This window comes from Heliconius melpomene, chromosome 21, assembly GCF_056956725.1.
Source record: "Heliconius melpomene rosina isolate 202511_hmr_F chromosome 21, ASM5695672v1, whole genome shotgun sequence".
In the NCBI taxonomy this organism is placed as follows: domain Eukaryota; kingdom Metazoa; phylum Arthropoda; class Insecta; order Lepidoptera; family Nymphalidae; genus Heliconius; species Heliconius melpomene.
In genome coordinates, this window is record NC_140409.1 from 1,727,197 (window position 1) to 1,751,375 (window position 24,179).

A 24,179-nucleotide genomic window follows, 5' to 3' on the forward strand; every position below is an offset into this window, starting at 1 on the left:
TCGAATTAAAGATTACAATTCATTTATACATTGCGTGGCTTCGAGTTTAGCCACATATTTGGCAGCACTTCCAAAATAAGGCAGGGGCGTGGGAACAGAGTGCCTTAACACTAAGTTCTCAGCCTACCCTGCTATGGGGAAAAAAGCGTGAGAAGAAAGAACTCACGGTCGCACGCTGGTCCTCCATACGGCCGGCCTGAGCGCGCATGAGACGGGCAAAAAAGTCCTCTTCATCAGCTTCTTCAGCTTCTGGTTTTGGTGTCGGAGCGGGCAATGCAGTCCTTTGGTCTTCAAGACGCGTACCCTTTTTAGGAAAAAATAAAATAATTTATAGGTACTGGCTTTACCGAGAGAGTAGCTGGTGTTCAGGGGGGATTCTTAAATAATTTGAGGCCAGTCGTGGCACAGGATCACAAGTATGTGACTGTAAGCGCAAATGTGAGTCCGATTCCTACTCGGGGAAATGATATTTAGTATTTTCATTTCCGCCACTTAATACGTAATACCTTGACAATTTGGCGGAAAATAGGGAACGGTAGTTTTAATGGGGACGGAGTATCTTAACATTAAGTTCCTAGATTACCTCGGCCTGCTCTGATACGTCTAGAACAGCGTGCAAGTACAGATATAACTAGCGGCCCCCCGCAGCTTCGCCCGCTCTAACTACAGGATTATTAATTTAATAAACAGAATTGACAGTCAAACGTGTTGATGTCAACGAATAATTTAATTTACACCTTCAGAAACAGCCTTAAATGTTAAATTATTGATTTGGGTAAGAATTTATAATATTCTTTGTAAAATAACTGTAGTAATTGCATATTACAAAATATATCCAAATCAAATCGAATAATCCAATATGAAAATTGAATCCAAAATAAATAATAAATGAATCAAATATCGAATCGAAAATGTTTAATTGAGAACCCCCTCCTTGTTTTGAAAGTCGGTTAAACATACAGAATTATTACAAACAAATACAGATTTATTATAAGTATAAGTACATATATGGATTCAAACTCATGCCTTTATAGTTCATTCAAATGAGTATAACTTTTTTTAATGAACCGGTTTTGATGAAACAAACGTTAATGTTAAGCTAGAAAAAAAAATGCATAAACAATAACTAGAGTCCCTTTGTATTTCAACTAGTTACCAGTATAATATACAACGCTAATCCCCTCAATAAAATAAAAAATGCATTACTAATAAAAACAAACTACAAATAAAAAAGGTTCAAAGTCAGATATGATATGATACTAATTCAATACTTTCCAGGTTACCACAGAACAAAGCGGTAAAGTTTAGTTGGAGCCTCTACCGCAACATAGAAATAACTTTTAAATTGCTGCTAAAATGACACGTCTAAGAATAGACAGACATTATACGTCTTAATATGTCTGTCAGTCCATATTGTGGACAAGGAGAAATCGCTTCGGAAAAAGTGATTAATTTTTATATACATATATCGGTTATATGGTGCAAATATTTCATATTTGCACTTTTTGCAATATTGTAGAAGACTCGAAACACTATTTGTAAAGTCTATCCTCGTACACTGATGTATTTAAATAGTTATCAAAAAAAAAGTGCAATTAAGTGATTATTTCTCCAAGAGCTATATAGATATGAGTCAGGATTCGGCGGCAAATGGGCAACGGAGTGTCTTAACACTTCCCTCTGTCTTAAAAGTCAAAGTCAAAGTCAAATCTGCTACGTCCAGGATTCAGCGTAAAGTTAAAAAATTGCTTTAAATATTGGCGCAGCGGCGGTTGTGGATTCGATTCCCACTCGCGAAAATAAATTATTTTTACTTTAGTAAACAGACAAAGCGCTTCATTGAGTTCCGCCACTTAATCGTTTCGCAATGTCTCGAAAATCGGGCGGCGCGCTGGTACGGAGTGTCTTAACACTATGTGTATATATCAAAGAGTAGTTTATTTCACAGCAAATTGCGAAGTATTACATTACATTACACTATGGCCTGTTTGAATACATATTTATCTATATTTGATATTTTGGTGTATAAGTATTCCTCAAAACATATGGCACATCTCTAATTTAGAGTTAAATTGTTGCCTATTTTTAATTGATTAAATGTAAAAATATAAAACATTTTTTTAGGAGTTTCCTTTGATCCATACATAACCTGTCCCGTTTATGATCACATGTTTGTGCCCCTGCCCAACGTCTGGCCCAGGTAAAGATAACAAACAGATATTGATAACTAAACAGCTTACCTGAACGCGCGCAAGGACCTCTATAAAATCCTCCTCCGGTTTGGGCCTAGAGGTGGGCATGGACCGCCCTGGAAGAGTGCCTTGTGAGTTTACCGGACGGAGTTCCGCCCGTTGGTCGTTTATACGCTCGCCCTGGAGCGACGATATTAAATGCAACATGTCCTGCGTACCCTCTGGTGGACTGAAAATAATGTTTTTATTATGAAAACTAAATGGCCATATTTTTTCAAAATCAAATTTTCTACTTATTAAGTTAAGATAAGGTAGTAAGGGAGGCAGGAGACCTCTTTTGACCTTTGCATTCTCAGTGTTGACGGTACTGGAAGAGGGTCACTTATGACGCATGAGGGCCCCACGGAGGGCATGGATGAAGAGGTTGTCGACAGTGAACGAAGCGAGAGGGGTATGCCCGGAAGTTCTCTCTGCATAGTCCGCAGAGGATTCATGATTAAACTAAAAAAAATAGTTCATAAAAATTGGAGTCATTCGGCGTAGTTGGAAAATATTTATTAATATATAAGTTGGGTATTCGATTCCTATTTGTAAGAATTTTTTCATGGTATAAAAGCGTAGCGTTGAGTTCCTCCATTTAACACGTAATAGGCAAGAGTGCTGGAAAATGCCGAATGCAGTGATGAAACGCTACGTTAATTTGTTTACCCAATATAATCATTATTTATGGTAAGCTATATATATAATAAAACTGTAAAAATATTTTCAATGACTAATAGAAATTTAAATAACCGTCCATTGCACACACATTAGGGGCAATCCCAGATATAATTGTCATGTTAATATTTAAACAATGTCTGCCGTGGACGTAGGTAATGATAGGTTGCACCGATGTGGCCTGTACTTTCATTTACAACACCCTAGACGGGGGAACAGTGTCTCATATATTCTATATAAAGAAGCTAAAATAAATATTATAAAGCTGAAGAGTTTAATTGGCGTTAACTTTAAAAATTATTAGTTCGAATTAAAAATAAATGTTGTATAATTTGGCTATAAAATAACAACAAGTTTAAGCGTCACAACAACATCGTTAAGAAAGTCAAGTGTCTTTTATTAAAACCTGCCAAATTTATCTTGACTTGTCTCTCACACTTTCCGGAATATGTAGTATGTGTAAGTAACACAGAACCTAGTTTCAGTCCGTTCTGAAGACGTTCCGTAGTTCATTTTCTAACCGATTCTAAAATACCCTAACAGCAGCGGCATTTAACGCTGACCTATATCTAACTAGGCTGCAGAAAAATCGTGAGTGACGATTTGCCTTTAATGTACCTATGACCTAACATAATCATTACGCCTAAACCTATCATGTTTTTTTTTGTTTTAAGCTATATCCCGAATGTAGCAGAGGTAGAGGGAACCTAGTGTTAAGACACGCCAATCCCAACGCACCGCCAAATTTTGTAGACATTACTAATCACAAAGATCAAAAACATTTACAATAATTCATTTTCCCAACTAAAAATTACAAAAACAAAATAAGGGTTGACCTAGAAATATTAGTTTAATATGAAATGAAATCAACATAGTTGATGTACACATGTGCATCACACAACACTGTGCATACTAACTACTCTAATACTCGCTACTCTAACGCTAACCAAATGGCACGTCCGCGGAGCCCTTCAATGTCCAAATACTTGTAGTGCATTTTAATGTCTGAGCTTCACGCTGTATCCCGCTGTAACATTGCGTGTTGAGTGGCGGTACTCGAGATCGAACCCGAAGGGATGTCCCATTGCGCCTCAATATATAAATGTAATGAAATCAATTATTACGGCAGACTACAAGTACGTTTAGCTGTAGCACAGTTCATTATCTTATTCCCGGTAACGTCTACGTTAAGAAGATATTTATCAATTCTTAAGCATTAAATATTATTCGTATCGTTAGCGTTCTTACAATACTGAAAGAATCTTTACCTTGCGATATCAAAATAGCATAGTATAGCGTTAACATGGCCAACTCCTTTGGAAACGACTTGGATAATTCAAAGTTTACCTCGCAAGCATGTACGTTACACATAAACAATGATTGAATTTTAATATAGAACTTCTGTTAACCAAGGCGCAAAGTCGCTAAGGGACAAAAGTCACTATATTAATTAAGATTAATTTTTGTAATGAGATAGGTACTCAAAAACCTAAAGTTGCCTATAAAAGCAACTCTACTCCTTTTCCTAAATCCCAGGGTAGGTAAATGAAACTATAACGGAGAATGGAAGGAATTCATATCCGTGTGTCCTCCACTTTCCGTAAGAATTCCAGAGATTGCGCGGTGAGAGCCTGAACACAATGCCACACCCAAGCGGAAATGAAATTCTTTTTTCCGAGTGGGAGTTTCCGTTTTTACTGCGAATGTTTATTTTAATATATTTAAATCTAAGATACGAGTCATTACCCAAAACCTAAAGTTTAGGGAGTATAGGCACTAACTTCTCAACCCACCACCCGTAAAGCGAAAGGCTTTTCAAAAAGAAAAGAAAAACCAATTAATACGAGAACAAATAAACAATAAGTTTTTAATTTTAAATGAAATACTTTACACAAGTGCAGTTGCGTTATTCTAGGAAATCAATTCGTTTATTTAAAACTCGTCGGAAAGTAGAGACGATAAAATAATCTATTTTATTGTACATAAACTGAAACTAAATTACAGTATGGCATTTTCATGGAAATAGTCGATTTTGATTATTTCTCATTTAGCAAGGCAGGTAGAGAGAATATAGTGTTAAAAAACTTCCCTTCCCATTTTTCGCCAAATTTTCGAGACATTGTGTTGAGTGGCGTTGATGTCACCAGAGCGAAGAAATGAAAATATTCAATAATTAATTTCCTGGAGTGAGAATCTAACCTACGATCGTCGCATTTACAAATACAGGCTGCGCCCTCTGGCCAAGCGACCTCTAATTATTTAATAGATTATAAAATATTATTACGATATAAATTTAAAATTTTATAAAAATTGATCCCGATTTAAAGATTTTTCCCTGCAAACTTTCATTTTCTTATTTGCACCCTTAGTTTGCGAATTACAATAAACCATGAAATATGTGTTCAAGAAAATACTTTTAAGAGTCTGAATTTCAAATTTTAAAAAAATCGGTGCCAATTAAAGAAAATCCATATACATTTTCAACCCCTATTTCATCCCTTTACCAAATTTCACGTTACTGCGTACAGCGGTTGCGGCTGTGCGTGCGTCTTACTTCAGTCAGTGGGTACATGTCCTTTTATATATATAGATTATATGTATATACTTATACATTTTAAAAATTAAATATTTACATATTATAATAACTTATGTATATATATCATACTAGCGGACGCGTGCAGCTTCGCTTGCGTATTTAGGGGTGAATTCTAAAAAACCACGAAACATGTGTTCAATGAAATATTTTTAAGAGTCTAAATTTCAAATTTTATAAAAATCGGTGGCGATTTAAAGATTTTTCCATACAAACTTTCAACCTCTTATTTGCACCCTTAGGGGTTGAATTCTAGAAAACGATGAAACACGTGTTCAATTAAATACTTTTAAAAATTTAAATTTCAAATTTTATAAAAATCGGTGCCGATTTAATTTTTTTTCCATACAAACTTTCAACCCCTATCTCACCCCTTTAGGGTTAAAATTTTTCAAAATCCCTTCTTAGTGGATGTCCAGATTACGAAAGTAAACATCTGTCCAAATTCCACGTTTCTACGCACAGCGGTTACGGCTGTGCGTGCGTCTTACCTCAGTCAGTGAGGACAAGTCCTTTTATATATATAGATAGATAACGTGGTACGATACCACAAATTAACAACTTTCATCAGATTAACTATTAAAATAAAATATTCCAAAGGTATTTCAAAAAACTATTTATTCAATTTCAAAAGCTAGTGAGCTTTTCGCTCAGATTAAATTATTAAAATAAAAATATTGATGTTAGAATCTAATAATTAAAAAAAATACGCATATCTACCATGTCACAAAATAATATATTGTAAAAATATAACATAATAAATATGTTTAAAAAAATCTCCAATACTAATACCAATATCAAAATTTCAAACCATCCATTACTCAAAGTAAGAAAAGCTTATCAAAAAAATCCCAACTTAAATTTAAAACTAAAAAAAAAACGTACTTGTTTAGGAGGTTGTCGAAAAATTTCTGCTTTCTAATACGCTCTTGCCTCGCCTTGTCTTTCGCTTCCTTATAATTGCGATATCTCTTCATCAATACTAACAGCCCGGAACCCATATTAAGGGATTGAGAATTCGTAATATTTTTATAAGCGTCAGATGCAACCGTGCCCGTTGTATGACGATGCAGGAGTGGGCCTAGCTCAACACCTAGGAAGCCTAGCGGTGTTGCAGGCGAGAGGGACGGAGTTCCTGCGGACCCCCCTGTACCTCCCTACTCTTATTCGGTTACGATATGGATTTTTTTATATATAGCTTTATTTTCGCGGTATTAACTATTGATTTGTTTTATTTTATGTCAATATTGCTTTTTAAGATTATATTTATACGCTCGAACATTTTGTAAAAATTATAAATAAATATATTAAATACGAGTTTCATATATAAAACATGTGATGTTACTACTACACTTAAATTGAGCTTTCTTATGTTAATTAATGTTTTAGGCCAAATAATAGCCATAGAGATACGTATATTATGATATATTTTTATACTGTTCTTCTTTCTAATTCTAATCTATATTTAAAATCGTACATATTTTCTTGTATATGAGAAAGATAATGTGAATTGTATATATTTTTTAAGCTTCACGCTGTTATACACTTAAAATATCGTAATTTTAATCATTTGAGATTTTATTTAATATTGTTCGCAAAAATTAATAATTATTTAATATAGAAAAATGTTTAGTACGCGCGCACGGCAAACTTTAGGTACTTTTTCTAATATTAAGAATTTCCTTTAGTTACTTTTATTTCTTTTATTTGTTCATTTCGGTTATTCAGATATTTTTTCTAATAATAAATCTCCACTTATTATTATTTTTTAACTTATTTTAATTATTTATATTTTCGCGGGCGTAGCCGCGTCCGGGCCCACTAGTTATATTCATATAAAACTACATGATTAATCATATAATAAACAGAATTGACAGGCAAATGTGTTGATGTCAATGACTTTTGAAACTTTTTACCCATAAGCGCAATACTATTAGTATTTTTAAGTTAAGTTAATATATAATTATCTTGATATATACTACTTCTGAATAACCTTATCTGTGTACAACAAGTACTTGAGTTGCTAGCTGACCTGAACCACCGGCTGACCGAAAACAAATCATATTCGAAAGGTTAAAGGTTTGTGTTGGTGTGATTATTAAATAAGGAAAGCTTTAGATTTGCATTTCGAAGGCATTAATGGTAAAACAATTGGACGGAGAGTAGGGGACGAGGCCTACCCGGCCCGGCTGGGCCGGGCTGGCTGGTCCATGATAGTAGCGCATTTCCTGCGCCGCCCTCGAGCTCCATGCCCTTCAAAACTATTTATAAGCCACCCTCGAGAAAATTAAAATAGAAGTTTTATCCATAAGCAATATTATTGACGCAATTTCTTCGATAAAAATTAATAAAAGAAAATGTAAAAGGCTCAGCTTATTTTATTATTAGCTATTATTAACTGCAGCTTTGCCCACGTAGTTAATTTTAAGAGTTGTGTATGACATGTCATATTTTAAGTGCTTGAGGTAACTTTGATCGCACACAGAGTTTGTTATATCTTAATAAAAAACTCAAACTTAGAATACACTGCGGAATTTTATTATATACACATATACTCAGACCCATAAAAGATTTATTCACTTTTTGGAGGCGAAAACTTGGAGTAACAAGCTTATCATTATTTCTCGTTCCTATCGTATGTCTATCACTAATTTTACTGACATTAATTTTAGAGAATATTATAATATACAAATTGGGAAGCAACTGTAATAATACCAGCATCTTTGAAAACATCTCGCGGAGAATATCGCGCTCTTAGGTTATAATTATATTTCACGGCTCTTTTTTGGAGGATAAATATTGAATTTATATCTGAAGCACTGCCCCATAGTCCCCAAGCACTGTTCCATAAGATAAAAAACTATGAAAATAGCTATTGTAGACTGGTCAGGCAGTTTCAAAAGTAGCTTTTCAAACTACTTTTAGCCCCGTCGTACTTCTTCATAATTCTTATAAAATACACAGCTTTTTAACTTGGCTGTAAACGCTGGCGCGTATCTTCATTGCTTAGAGGATCGTATGTTATTACTTATTATATTCATTTAATGTATATTGACTGTGCACTCACTGTGCTCTAAATAAGCTATAGCTGTGCCAAATTTTACACCCGGTCTGCATAATTTTCACGAAGAAGAGTATAAAGTTTTTGTTTTGTTAGTGATATTTACACATACAAATAAAAGATACGATATTTCGGGCACACAGCCTAAGCTAAGCTAAACCATCTTCCACTTACAATTACAAGGCTCGCATTTGCCTTTCAGCTTCTAGATACCTAACTTAATTCTTAATACAAATCTTTAGTTATAAAAATAATAAATAATAATTAATTTATCTCTTCATCATAGATAGCCGAGCGAAGCTTTGCTCGTTGATTTAATATGAAAAAAAAGGAGCGAGCTTTACAAAATATGGTGCCATCACTTTTTATATACGTACATATGCCTATTATATAAAAGAAGTAAATGTTTGGGATAGACCTCGACTTTGTTATATTTTCTCTATTTATGGAAAAACACAAATTTACACCGCGACCCAATTTTGAAATTAAATTAAATATAAACAAATATACATATATATACTCACATCAAGCAAATACACAATAAAAAAACAAAAATCAAAGATACACCGAATAGGATAATGAACATAATTTTGATTTGTTTTTAGTTTCAAGTCAAGACCGAGGAGAGTGCAACTCTTGCATCAACAGGAGCAGAAGTGCACGTCGTCGCATAGAGCTTACATATATAGGTCCCCATATATCAAATTATTTCTGACATTTGCTTATAACGATTCTAATAAGGGTAGTTCATAACGTATGTGCATTTCTTATAGAGTACGATTTACTTAGATCACAACTAGTTTTAGCGAAATGATTTGTCTAATAAAATTTAACTTTTTTTATGACTAACTTCATTAAAAATAGTTTGTCTTATGTGTCTGTCTAGTGATAAAACACTCCGTTCTCTTTCCACCAAATTTTCGTGACATAGCGGCTAGAGTAGCGGGACTCAATACCAAAGTAAGTGGAAAAATGTATTTCCCCGAGTGGGCATCGAACCTAAAACCGTCTCATTATAATCAGACGCTGTGCTACTGCGTTACGGGAAAAAAAATTAACTTTAAATTAGTCAAAATAAGGTTCCCAGGTTCCCTCTGGCTACCCTACTATGTGCAGAATACTGCGTGAAGCTAAAAGCCATGTTAAACTGTTGTATATTGTTTATAGAATATTAAAAAAAGAAAAACATTTAACTTCCTTTTATTTCAAGGACAAGAACAATAAATCTAAGTTACCTAGGGATAAATGAAAATGTATGAAAAATAATAATTGTCATCTTGTTATCCACAAACTCGTTTATTAAGAATAGTTTTAAGAATAGTCTTGTGTTTATAGAAACACAATATTTTCTTAGAATCTTATATAAGAGTATTATTTTCAAGTTTTCAAAATGTACGAATAACTAATGATACTACGAAGTAAACATCGATGTACAAAGTCTTATAAAAGGACATGTTCCCACTGACTGATGTAAGACGCACGCACAGCCGAAACTGTTGATGATAGAAACGTGCAAGGGTAGATGCTAGCCCCATAAGCACGGGAAAGCTGCACTGGCTTCTAATTAATTATTTTTAATATCATTATAGTGCTTTTTATCTGAAATAGCAACACGCTATTTTTTTTTCTCTAACCCTTACAAGTAGTAGTAAGGGAGTTATGGGGGAAACAACTCTTAGCGTTAATGTTTGTTTTCGCAAGTATCTATTGAAGATATCTTCCTGAAATTTTAATTCAAAGTGGCTATCTATTAGGCTATTGTTATATTTTTTTTCGGAATTTTTGAGAAATTGTAAGCTTAGAAAAATTAGAAGTTTACTTTTTGAGGACGTTTTTATATAACACTCCGTGAATTGGCACCTACTAAAATTATGTATATTATGCACATATTAGTTAGCTATCTATGCTATAAGTTACAATAAAATCAAAGTAGTGGAACATATCCCACAATAAAAACCATCAAGAGTACGCGCGCGCGCGGGACGAACTTGTATAGAGATAATCCTTCACCATACATACGATCCTTCAACATTTCAATATTTAATATGTAGTACATGGCAAAGCTGTGTAAAAACACGTTGTTTTAAATTACAATGCAATCTTTTGCAATATTATTTCATATGTCAACTTCGAAGTAGCAATAGAATTTAATTTTATATTATTTATAGTAGGTATATAGTATTTTATTATAAATAACCTTTTTTTTCTTGCACGCATTTTGCATTTTCCTCCGGGGGGTCCTTATGCTTTTTCGTGACCTTCCTCCAGTATCTTTGATACTATATGTTCTAAGGTCAACTAAGGTCCCCCCTATCTCTCTTACCTCTCACTTTTCCATCATAGATCTTTTCAGACGAGAAAGATGCAAATTTTATTTTGTTATACAATATAAAAATCCACCGAGCAAACAATCCTCGGTATCAAAATCGATTAGACACTTCACAGAGGCGCCACAACGCACTCTCAATATGAAGTATAACTATAATATATATTACTACAAACCGTAAGAAATTTCAGTGGAAAAAGACTACTTAACATAACAATGTTACCTTTTTTCAGGTCGGGACATCCTGACTTCCTATTAAAATTATAAATAAATAGAAACACCTAAAAACCGCGTATCACATTGTTTTCGAACTACACTCTCTAACCAAAACTATACAAACGCATGTATTGTGTTCAACTGAAGAAGTTACAACCGTGCGATATATTTCGTGATAATCTATTAGATAAGGCCGTCACGTGGTATCAGCGATCTCAGATATGGTTGTTGTTTATATAACATATTAGGTAAAAGTCGATTATAACCGACTTCAAAAAAGGAGGTACTCCTAGAGTGTGCTGTGAGTGTGTGTGCTTAATTTGGTAAGTGTATCCACGAATTTCTTTAAAACTAAATGTCATATCGAGATATAAGTATACTTCAACTTAGGCAACAGTATAAGTAATAATAAACAGTATAAGAAAACATGCGTATGGTCAGGCACAATCTACTTAAAAAAACTTTGGACTTTGTCTAAGCAAATCGAGAAGAAAAATTTTTTTTTTTTATATTTATAAATTTCAATCTACAAGATATTGTTACCATTGAAACTGAAACTTGTTGTTTATTTACATGAACAACAAGTTTAAGTTTCAGGGAAATTATATTATGAGAGAAAATATTTTTACGATGAAATGAAAAATTCGAGAGCGCAAAATAATGGAATCGATAATTAACTTAAACATCTCTGTATGAAAACAATATTTTGTATTGAAAAAATAGTCAAGTTCGATGTGAACTATTTCCAACGGCAAGCTAGAGTTAACTTTATCTGTTTTATCGTTTATTTATTTAAATAAAAAAAAATTAAAAAGAACAAAAATATGCAATGTAAAATATAATATGTCGCGCGATTTACTTGTGTTAATGAAATGTCTTAAAATATACTAATAAAGTAGATACTAATTTAATTACGTAAAATCTTGTAAGGTAAAATTTTTAAAGTTTCAATTTAATTAAATATTGATTAACGCGACAAGCTTCTATGATCATATAAAGTTTCTTTCCGACTAATTTTCGAGACGAGTGGTGGAATTCAACGCCGCGATTTGTCTAGCAGTACGGGTAAATGAAAATAATATAAATTTAGAAAATCTCAGAGTGATGATACAAATCAAAAGCGCTTTCAATCAGATGCTGTCTATTTTCTATTATATTCACAACACAATGTTTGAATATCACACAAATTGGTACATTTAAGTTAGGTAAATCTAGTATGTAAACAAAAGTTTTCACCCCACCATGGCATGCATAATAATTTCGTCGACCCAGGACGAGTGACCCAATTTTATGGTGACGAGATGGGATCGGCGTCACTATTAATCATTTTTATTTAAAATATTCATTATGAAAGATAATTTAGAATTTGTACTACAATATTTTTATTGAACCCATCGTGAGCCAGGTATCGTGTCTGGCTGTAAACGCTGTGGTTGGTTCGATCGTGACTCGAAAAATTATTATAATTAAATTATTTTCATTTCTCCGATAATAAGTATTATAATTAAGTAGTATGATAAGTCATATAGCGGCGTTGAGTTCACCACTCAATATGCAACGTCGAATTTAAACGGCGTCGAAGTGAAGCGGGAAACAGAGTAAGTTTTCTTTGTCTAGCTGCGGGAAAGCGAGAAAAACTATGAAAATACTTTTATAAACATATATTTCATTCAAATAAATGTATCTCTAGCATAGTTAAGCAAAAAAAATCGTATGGAGTATCCGTATAACGATCATCCCCTTATATATGTCGGCGTCGATAATAGTTAATTGAAAAAATATTGAGAATAAAATTCATAATTAGTTGAATAATTTCAAAAAGATCTTTTAACGAGTGAAATTAGAAAAGTATTTAAAATTAATTTAATAATTTATGAATATAGTTCGTTTTCGGATGTAATGTCATCGCACCACTCAGTGAATCAGGCGAGTTGTGGAGAAGGGAGCCAGCCCGCTTTATAAGCAAGGCGCATTGCCGGCAGAACACACTTTGGCTTGGTCGGCTGTCCCATTCACAGCTCTTAAACGTGATAAGGATCACGCCTGAATCATAATATTGGGAGAGACTGTGTTATCTCATATAATGGAGGACCGTCATCAAAACAATGAGACGTCGGAACCACGTATTTCACCTATCCTTAAATCTCAAGCCGATATCAGAAGTCGGATAGACCCAGCAGGTCCATCCTCTCATGCTGAAAGAGGAAACATACCAAGTAATCCGGAGACACTCTTGGCACTGACTAATATTTTGGAAACGCTGTCTAAACAACAACAGGCCAGTATGCAAACTAATCAAGAGTTTCTTGCAGGTTTATTTCATAATTCTACTACAGCAACACAAAAACCAAGACTGAGTGATATTTATATTGCTTCATTCAATCCGGACGGAGACGTACCTATAAGGGACTGGTGTGATCACGTCGACCAAGCAAAAAACCACTGGAATTTAAGTGACTACGAGATTTGTACAAAAATTGCTGGATTATTGGAAGGCAGAGCGAAAACCCTCGGGGATACATGGCTGGTCCAGTCACCAGTATGGAAAGATATGCGAGAAGCTTTAATACAAACATTTGAACCTGAATCAAGATACTCTAATGACATATTAAAATTAAGACACTTCAAATTTGACACCTTGAATCCAGTTGAATCTATAACGAAGGCCTGGCAAATTTGGAAACGTGTAATTAATGGAAATAAAGAGAAAGATGCGGTCGAAGCAGTAATTGGTTGCATAGACAATGAATACTTGCGGCTTCGCCTTTTGTCTAGTAAATGTACAACCGTTCCCGAATTAATTTCTATAGCGAGTACTTCTAGGCCACGATCAAGTGAACCGCCAATAAAACGCCCCAGATTAAGAAGAAATCGTGATGAGACTATAGTTTGCTTTAAGTGTGGAAAAGCTGGACATACTCAATTTAGTTGCAACAAAATGACGGATAAGGTGAGTGATCCCAGACCATTACTCAAATTCTACTTTTGAAACCAGTTCAGAAAATACGGTAGTACAGGATTCCGTGTCGGCGTCGGGAGAAATGATAGAGGAAGGATCAAGCACTCCAAATAAATAATGCATGAGTTATGTTTAGTTATGATTACGTTTGTAACAATGTTTATTATCGTTATAATTTTTGTTCAATGAATAAATTCGATGTTGTTAAGTAAATAAATAAATAAACAGTTATAAAAATATTCGTGAGTTTTAATAAATTTGTTGAGGACAGGGGCCTCCATAATTTTAAGATTGTAGAGTGCTTTGTTGAGGACAGGGGCCTCCAAAGTTTAAATTTTGTTGAGGACAGTGGCCTCCAAAATTTGAGTCTTAATAATTTTGTTGAGGACAGGGGCCTCCAAAATTTTAAGATTATAGAGTACTTTGTTGAGGACAGGGGCCTCCAAAGTTTAAAGTCTAAATTAGTCTTGCTACTTAAAAGTTTTTAATATTTGTTATAATAAAGGTCAGGGGCGACCTTATTGCAGAATGGCCGTGTCGGCGTCGATAATAGTTAATTGAAAAAATATTGAGAATAAAATTCATAATTAGTTGAATAATTTCAAAAAGATCTTTTAACGAGTGAAATTAGAAAAGTATTTAAAATTAATTTAATAATTTATGAATATAGTTCGTTTTCGGATGTATCTCATATAATGGAGGACCGTCATCAAAACAATGAGACGTCGGAACCATGTATTTCACCTATCCTTAAATCTCAAGCCGATATATACGTAATTTACTAAAAGAAGCTTAAGAGCGTGAGCTTTTGACAAAGCTTAATTCCAAGCCTACAAAAGACGTTCATGTATGGACCATTTTTAATTTAATTAAGCTTTAAAGCTCTATAGGGATAAAAAGCAAGTGCTGGAATTACGTGAGGCAACAGACAAATTAGTTATTCAAAATGTTTGATTTGTTTACTCTATTAAATTTGGGTGATGTATAAAGACAGAGTGGTTTTCCGATTCTTGTTCAAGGTACTGAATTATTTCGTCACTCTCGACTCCCGCCATTCAACCCACAATGCCACAATGAAAATTAGACGGCGTATGGCGAACGGAGTGTATAAACACTAGGTTCCCTCTAACTGCCATAATATACAACGTGAAGTTGTAAAACAATTATGTTACATGAAATATTAAGCCTTTGTAATAAAAGAATAGGTACATTATATATAAAATATATGAAAACAGATTAAGCAAAACAAATCAAGAAAGCTAATTTGTATGTCATTTATTATTTGCCATGGAAGGTTCCGATCGAAGCTACTGCACATTTTCCTTTGTTATATATGTGACATTTAGATAATATAAACCTAAGAAAATGAGTCGCAAAGATAATTGAATAACTACTGGTGGCATTTATGAATTTTATGTAACTTTTGTTTATATACGTAATTGTTTTATTTTTTATATTTATAGATATGGAATATATACGTGAGGCCAGTCTTGGCGTAGGGTCAAGGGTGGTGTCACAAAGGGTGACTTTAAACGCGACTGGTTGTGGGTTCGATCCCGACTCGAGGTAATGAAATATTCACTTAAATTTTTATTTTCATTTCTTCGCTCTGGTGTCCAGGCACAGCGCGGCGTTAAGTTCCGCCACTCAACACCCAATGTCTTCAGAATTCGGCGGAAAGTGGCGAACGGAGTGTCTTAACACTAGATTCCCTCTGCCTACCCTTCTGTGTGCCCTGGTACCCTTAGTAGAATTCTACTGTGAAAACCGGAAAGGGAACCAGCGCTACATAAATCAATAGTCAATACAATCTATACTATTTCCAAACAAATATCAATCATACTATCCCCGAGTTCCGTAGATTACACAAATATCACGTAGCAATCGTGCAACGCGCAGACAGACAAAAAGTTTAAAAGGTCGCTGTAACACGCTCCTCTCCGGCTACCGTGATTCGCGCAAACATCGCGATCTATCAACAGTTTAGGCGAGAACCTTTTAAGTTTTGAATTAATTAAGAGGAGTAGGATACTAAAATAGATCTAGATTTAGGTCTCAATTGATATTCCGTGAGTCCACACTGGTAATTAGTGTTTTAGCTTTCTTTTCTTTGCTCCATGTGTTTTTATAGATGATGGTTTATAAAGTTTGAGAATTGAAAATTACGCTAGTTGTATTTAGTAAGCTTTAACATATTTTTATGTTCTTAAATATACATTTTCATTTTAAAGCTATTTGTGGATTTCATTTAAGTATCTAGTGGAGGTTTTGTAAGTTTAAAGGACTGTACTGTAAAGACGTAAAGACGACAGGTTCTAGGTTCGATTCCCACTCTAGGAAATGAAATATTTAATAGTTAAATTTTCCCCACCACGCCACCTTCAGGATTCGGCGGAAAATTGGAAAAAGCCTTGTTACCAAAAGCGAAGGAAATAAATATATTAAATATTTAATTTCCCCGAGTGCAGTCACACCCTCGTGCCACGGGGCTTTATAATATTCCTAGTTTGTAGGAGCTATCGAAGCGTATGTTCATAAGGGCCTGTTATACATTCAAGTCTGTGCCTATTTCGCAAGCATACATTTATAACACCAATAAAAACTTGGAAAGCACCTTTCGAAAAGTTTCGCACATTGAACTTTTAAGTTGCAACGCATTCAAAGATATTATAATATATCGAGCTTTTTATGTCATTGAATGTTTTATTTACATTTTTTTACATTGTCGAATTGTATAAAATTCATACACCTTTTAGCTTAATGCAGTCGGGGAGTTTGATTTTTTAAATATTTTTTTATTATAATGAACCTTGAGTATCTTTCGTTCTAATAAGCATACGTAAAGTACAAGTTAATTATATTTTTGTATAACATGAAAACAAACAGAAGTCATATTAATGAAACATTATTTTCAGGTAATACGTAAAATTATGATATTATACTTTGTGTTTTATTTATTAAAACGTCCGTCCGTCCGTCCCGTACGGCCAGGACAAACATTAAATAACAAAGTCAAGTCAAAGTCAAAGTCAAAATATCTTTATTCCATAAAAATGCTTAACATTTAGTTGGACATGTCATAAAGTAGAAAAAAAATGCAAAACAAAATAACCAAAAAAAAATGTGCAATTTTGACTTGAAAAAAGCCCGTTCAAATGGTTGAGCTCATGAGAAGATACAGGCAAAGAAACTCATGGCCACTCTTTTAAATGCCAACATTTGTTACAAATTACAATTTACAATTTTAACTTAGAAATAGAGCAACTCATTTCCAAACATCTTTATCGCGAACATAATCTTTAACAGAGTAATATGTTTTTTGGCAGAGCCTGTGCTTTACCACTTTTTTAAATTTGTTCAGTGATAAATTAACCATGTCGTTTGGAAGTTTGTTATAAAAGTGTATACTTTGACCTACGAATGAGTGAGACACTTTATGGAGCCTAGAGAAGGGCACAGCAAGCTTATTTTTATTTCTTACATTATGTTGATGGAGGTCACTGTTTTTATTAAATTTATTAATATTTTTATGCACATATACTAAGTTGTCATAAATATATTGGGAGTGTAGTGTGAGGATGTTAAAGTCTTTGAATTTATTCCTTAGTGACTCCCGTGGACCCATTTTATAGACTGCTCGGACAGCCCGTTTTTGGAGCGCAAAAATGGTATCTATGTCAGCGGCACTGCCCCAAAGTAATAGGCCGTAAGACATAATGCTATGAAAATAGCTGAAGTATACTAAACGCGCGGTGTCAACATCGGTCAGTTGACGAATCTTACGGACAGCATACGCTGCCGAACTAAGTCTATCAGATAAAGTTTCTATATGCGGACCCCATTGTAACTTAGCATCTAATGTCATACCTAAGAAAACAGTTTCATTAACTACTTTAAGTTCCTCATTGTTCATCAAAACCCTGGTTTCTACTTGTTGCACATTCTTAGTAAAGAACCTGATACATTTAGTTTTACTACTATTTAAAAGCAAGTTATTGGCACTAAACCAGTGTAATATCCTAGAAAGAGCATTGTTTACATCGTCAATTTCCAATTGCCGTCTATTAACCTTAAAAACTAAAGATGTATCATCTGCAAACAACACCATTTCACAGATATCTCTCATAAGGTGAGGTAAGTCATTAATGTACAAAAGGAACAAAAACGGACCCAGAATAGAGCCTTGTGGCACCCTCAATGCTACAGGTGACCCGTGTGATAGTTTCCCGTTGACATTTACTTTTTGAATCCTATCACTTAAATAAGAAGTGAGAAGATCCAAAGCAATGCCTCTTATACCATAGTGGTGTAGCTTCCTGATAAGAGTTTTATGCTGCACACAATCACAATAACAAATTGACATTCGATGGATATTTGTATTTATATTTATTCGTAGCAATATTATTATTTGTATTCGATAAGCATTAGCGTACGATTGTAACGCAAGGATTGTGGGTTCGTTATAGTTATATATTCACTTCCTCGCTCTGGTACCGAGGTAAAGCGGGGCGTCGAGTTCTGCCACCCAACAATTCGGCAAAAAGTAGAGAACCGAAGTGTCTTAACACCAAGTTCCCTCTGCCTACCTTGATATGTGCAGTATACAGTGTGAAGCTATAAAAAAACAAAAACACTCACATATTCTTATTTCCACTGCTATTTGACCTTTGTAATTTCTTCGCTCTAATGTTCTCCTTGTCCAACGAAGCTCTCTGTTCATCCATTCTGTTTGACTGACACCGTACTAGGAGCTCCATGAAAGTCTCCGCGGGATTCTCTTCTTCTGATTCCGTTCTTACTATTCTTTCTCTTTCTTCGTCTTTCTTTTTGCCGTCGGGTGTTATCTGTTGGAGAAATAATTTATTTTACTTACTTAACCTAGCGACCAAACCGTAGCTTTGCCTGTTTTTAAGTATTGTTATACTATCGCTAAATTATACAAACTTACACTTAGCTTCACGATCAATCACTTAGCTTCATCATCAATATCGTGATATTAATTGTAATCTGTGTGCTATTCTGATGTATACGCTACTGTAAAGTTTCATCAAAATCCGTTGAGTATGATATTCGTGAAAGTTAAACAAACATCCATCCTCAAAAACTTTTACATTGATGATACATGATACACGAATCAATACATTACTTAAAAATATTGTCAACGAGGTTTTTGTGGCGTAGGTTCGATTTTTTAAATTATGTATATCTTTACTCAACACTAATATTACAAATCTTTATTGTTTTTAGTTTGTTTAGGTGAACGTGCTGATCTCAGGAACTAGTGGATTGAATTGAACTAATTAAAAAAAAATGTGTTTGATAATTCATTTAATGAGGAAGATTATAGGCTATTATATTACGTTCAGCGGTCAAAAGTGCCTCAGACATTCAAAATGTGTAATATCTCACAAAAGCAAAGTTAATTCCATTTAACTCTAGTAAGCTCAAAACTAGTACTAGATAAAAAAACTGTCACAGTTACCAGAACAATTGTTCCAGGTTCAAATCTTTCACAAGAAACATTTAATATGATAGCGAAAATGTTTTCGTTGAAGTACGCAATATTTTAGTTGAAGCAAGCGTTATTGCATAATACTTTATGTTATTGTTTATAATATAGCCAGGTAGAAAAAGGAAGATAATCTTACACACACTACATAATTTTCAAGACATAGCGTGTTGTATGGCGGAACTCAACGCCGCGCTTTGTCTTGTTAACAGAGGGAGAAAACGAAAATAATTAATTCCACCGACAGAGAAATTGAGAACTGTCACGTTTATAGTCAGACGCTATGCCGCTGCGCTATGACAACCTCAAAATGAATCATAATAAACCTCTTTTTATATTTACTAAATTCCAATACATACACTAACACTCAAATTAACTGTATTAAAGACAATTTATAACGTAATTCCAGAAACTTTATAAAATCTTCTAAATCGAACCTATTACTACGTTATGCAGACACTACCACGTACAAACTTAACCACTTAAACCAATTTTACCTATATCAAACACAGCTGCTTCATTCTCTGTCAATTTACATGTAAAGATTTATTAAGTTTAAATTGAGCAAAGAAACCTTATATTTGGATTGAATCCACTACCATTCCATGCTCACAGTCGTATACACACACTAACTTCCAAATATACCCCTTATAGAAAGTCTTCTAGAAGCTTGTGCAAAGAAACCTAATTACCCTTATCCACTACCATTTCATACACAGATAGACACAGACTATATACACAGTAGTATATATATCTATACTAGCAAATCGTCTAACTAGCAAAGCATAAAATGGCGTTTTAGTAGTTTTTGTGGACTCCAGTGTAAAGTAGCCCAAAATTGGAATCAAAATTCTGGAATCGAATCCCATCCTGTACACATAGTATTCCACGCTCAACATTACCTGTATTAGTGACAACTGCTCCATACTCTGTCGTCTAACACGTAGAGCGTTGAAGGGTGTTCTGGGAGCTTGTACATTCTCTTGAGGGGGCGAAGGCGCATTGTCGACGGGGAGCCCTAGGACTTTGCATAAGTCGCCTATATTCATTTGTGCTGTGGCCATGCCTAGCACATCGCCGAGCTGAAAAGAAAATATAGGATTAATATTTAAATTTAAAAGGAAATATTTTTTAAATCAGTGTTTGGTAAGGTGGAGAAAAAGGAATTAATCACATTTCCTTTAATTCCTGTTCAAATAGCAGTAATAACAGGTCTCAATTAATAGTAGTTATGTATACATTTTCCCTAGTTGAAATCTAATTAAGAAATATGTTTATATGTATGAATATTAAGCTTAATTAAATAACTTACGCATTAGAGACATATTAGAAACGTGTGTGTGTCTATATGTAATCTTTCTCTTATACTCGCATTCTCTTGAATCATTTTTTGGGATTTATGAATGGCATTATAGGCAGAGGGAACCTAGTATTAAGACATCCGTTCTCTACGGTGAAGTTTCAAAAGATATATTTCGTCTAACATTAATTATTTTAAAAACATTGTAACTTTACTACGAAAACTTTTAAATAGAGAGATATTCCTAAATCTCTACACTAAACCAATACTTTCTGTGAAAAAATATGGTTCAACAATCAGTAAAATCTCAACTAAAAAGAAAAAAAAGAAAGAAAACCCAAAAATATGCACCTCTTTAGAAATATTATAATGTTCCTTCGCATAATACAAAGCCTTTTCATGGTTCCCCAAAGCAGCATGAGCGTTGCCGAGAGACCAACAAGCTCTCCCTTCTCCTACTCTGTCTTGCAACTTCCTCGCGGCGGAGAGATGACGGGCGTGGTACTCTTCCGCTATACGATATTCTCTTAATAAAGTGTATGTATTTCCCAGGGAATAACATGCTTGGGCTTCAACTGCTGAATCCCCTAGTTCTTCTGCCAGCGCGAGTGTTCGTCTATTAGGAGGAATGGGTAAAATTGATTTATTTAGTGTCTATTTTTTTTATTTATTAAGCGTTGATATGGAAAATTGTAATTTTTTACATATATATTTTACGTATTTATAATTTATAACTGAGATTTAAATGTTGTCTGCGACATAAGACTGGCAATTTTCTGATAATCGTCTCATATATTGGAAGTTTATCTTGAAACTAGCGACCCTATTGCGGCTTCGCCCGCTTTTACTACTGGATTATTAATATAATGTATGTTTGCAAAGCACTTAAGATAATGTGAAAATTAATTAAACCCTAATGCAACCCGCATTTTCGTAGTTTCAATAAGGATTTTCCAATTGTTTTACACAGCAAGGATTTTTTAGTAGGTACCGTAATTTTATATCTGTGATACTAATCTTTTCAAGTACTTATTAAAATATATTTAAATTACTATTTTTAGATAGTTAAATGACATTAAATAATACATTCAACTCGAATTATCCAATACGTGCAAACGCATCTAAATCTTCGTTGCTATAAAGGCAGGCGGGTTTTTTTTTCGAGCTTGTGGTTAATGCTGAAGAGGGTATTCTGTCCCTGATGAAAAGCAAGCACTACGTGGCTGACTGTGACGAAAATTAAATAGAATGTATCTGCCGGGAATTGAACCCGGGCTGCCCGCGTGGCAGGCGAGCATTCTACCACTGAACCACCGATGCGTGTAAGGCCTGCGGGCGCGGCGGACTCGCTTGTATAAGAATAACGTCGCGAGGCGCGTTTCGCAGCAAGGATTTTTTGATATTGTAACAACTTCTAAAGTACTTATTAAAATGACAAAAAAAAAAATAGACAGATTTGATCTACATTAAATGGCCAACGTAACTAATATACTTATTTATATGCTGAGAGTAAGGGATAAGTGAAATTTGACTCGATACAGTTGATGTGTGAACGGCGTGATGTGTCAATAATTAAATGTGTTTTTCTCTAAAACTATTCGCAATTTTGAAATAGTTTAAAAAGCAAATTTTATCTTCGTTTAACGTAGAAATTTAATAAAGTATTTTAAAGGATAAGGATTAATACCATTATGGAAAAATATCCCTCACAATAAAAAATATATGGAAATTACTATTTTTAGACAGAAATATGATCACTACACGTTATTCTTAAAAGATACGAATATGCCATCGCGGACTTTTTTGTAGATCTTATTAAGGGGAACAATACTCCAGTACATTTTTATTATGTTGTATTTACCATTAAAGCAGCGCATGCGCCAAAGTGTCTCAGCGGGTAGGACTTTATACACATTTATCGTATTTATGTTAATTTACATAAGAATGTACAAATAATAAACTATATATAAACCTTCCCTGAGAAATACTCGACCTAATGGTGAAAACCGCATCCAAATCCGTTGGGTGGTTTAGAAGAAGAAGAGTTAGAAAGTTCAGACAGACACAAAAAGCGACTTTGTTTTATAAGATATAGGATAGGATGATGAGTGCCAAGTAGGTAATATTCTAATTAAACTGAAAATTATTTGAAATTTGGGAAAATATATATTTTTTTAAATACAAACATTTATACCGGGAATTGAACCCTCGACCGTCATAAATACCTAAATAACTCAACAAAAAATGCTGAAAATAGTAGGAATGAAAAAAGTAAGTTTAAATAATTTAAGAAAGTTAAAAGCTAAGTTAAATCGTCATCTGTCATTCCATACAAAGTAAGTTTTCTGCGTAAGTAAATGGAATGAGCGCAATCCAATTCGCTAGCATTTTAAATAAAACACAGTATTATTAGTTTAGCAAATAATATTCATCGCGATTGCATCAGAAGTATCATAAATATATATATATATACAGGGTGTCCCAGGACTCAACGATAAAACGAAACCAGGCGATAGACCAAGTCGTGACAGTTATGAGAAAAATATAAAAAAAAATCTTTGTCATGTATTTTTCATATTATTTTGATTTTAAAAAATATCGGAAAAACCGACACCCTGTGATGGTTTTTCAAGTCCCAGGACTACAAATATTACTCTTTCTTCATTTTTTTTCTGTGATGTAATCATGAGTAACCCTTCTGTGAATAACAGTTTAAGATTTAAACATACCTGCATCAGTTTTCAATAAAATGTGGTGTTTTTGCCAAACATTAAATTCAAAATATTTACTACACCCAACTTTAACCGACTGTACTATAAAAAAAATGTACTACACTGTTTTTGCAAGTAACTTTAAAAGTTGGCGCATTTAATCTGAATTCCGAAATGGTACGACACTTCCTGGATTACTTCTTTGTTGAAGAGAGAAAAATCGAAATACACGATAATCGGGTTGACGTTCAGCTTTTTGGTATCTTTTCCGATACATTCTAGCTGCAGCATTTGCGTTACGTAACCATTCTCCATGAATGAAATGCATATTGGCAATGTGTCAAAGACCGAGTATATGGCCTGCGAGAGCCCGGACTCGAGCACTATCCTTATAAGTCCTGGGCCATCCCCTAAGTTGGAAAAGTTCAGGTACCTTGGATCCGTTATGCACGAGTCTGGAGGCATCGATCACGATCTCCATGGCCGGATAAGAGTTAGGATGGTATCCTGCGATCACAGACCACACCAGTGACCTCCCGCCACTTAGCCCAGGTAACGCTTATCCGACTTAGGCCCAGGACTTATAAGGACAGTG

General features: G+C 34.2%; 1 protein-coding gene across 2 annotated transcripts in view; it reads right to left on the minus strand.

The window, feature by feature from the left end:
• Positions 1–24,179, minus strand: part of LOC146526788 (uncharacterized) — a 35,717-nt gene that overhangs the window by 2,674 nt on the left and 8,864 nt on the right. For both annotated transcript variants that reach the window (XM_085206169.1, XM_085206170.1), the window contains 5 exons: positions 21,225–21,489; positions 20,476–20,655; positions 18,703–18,908; positions 2,241–2,421; positions 167–304 (listed from right to left, as the gene is read on the minus strand). In XM_085206169.1, coding sequence (XP_085062295.1) covers positions 167–304; positions 2,241–2,421; positions 18,703–18,908; positions 20,476–20,655; positions 21,225–21,489 — 970 coding nt within the window. The remainder of the gene's footprint in view (positions 1–166; positions 305–2,240; positions 2,422–18,702; positions 18,909–20,475; positions 20,656–21,224; positions 21,490–24,179) is intronic.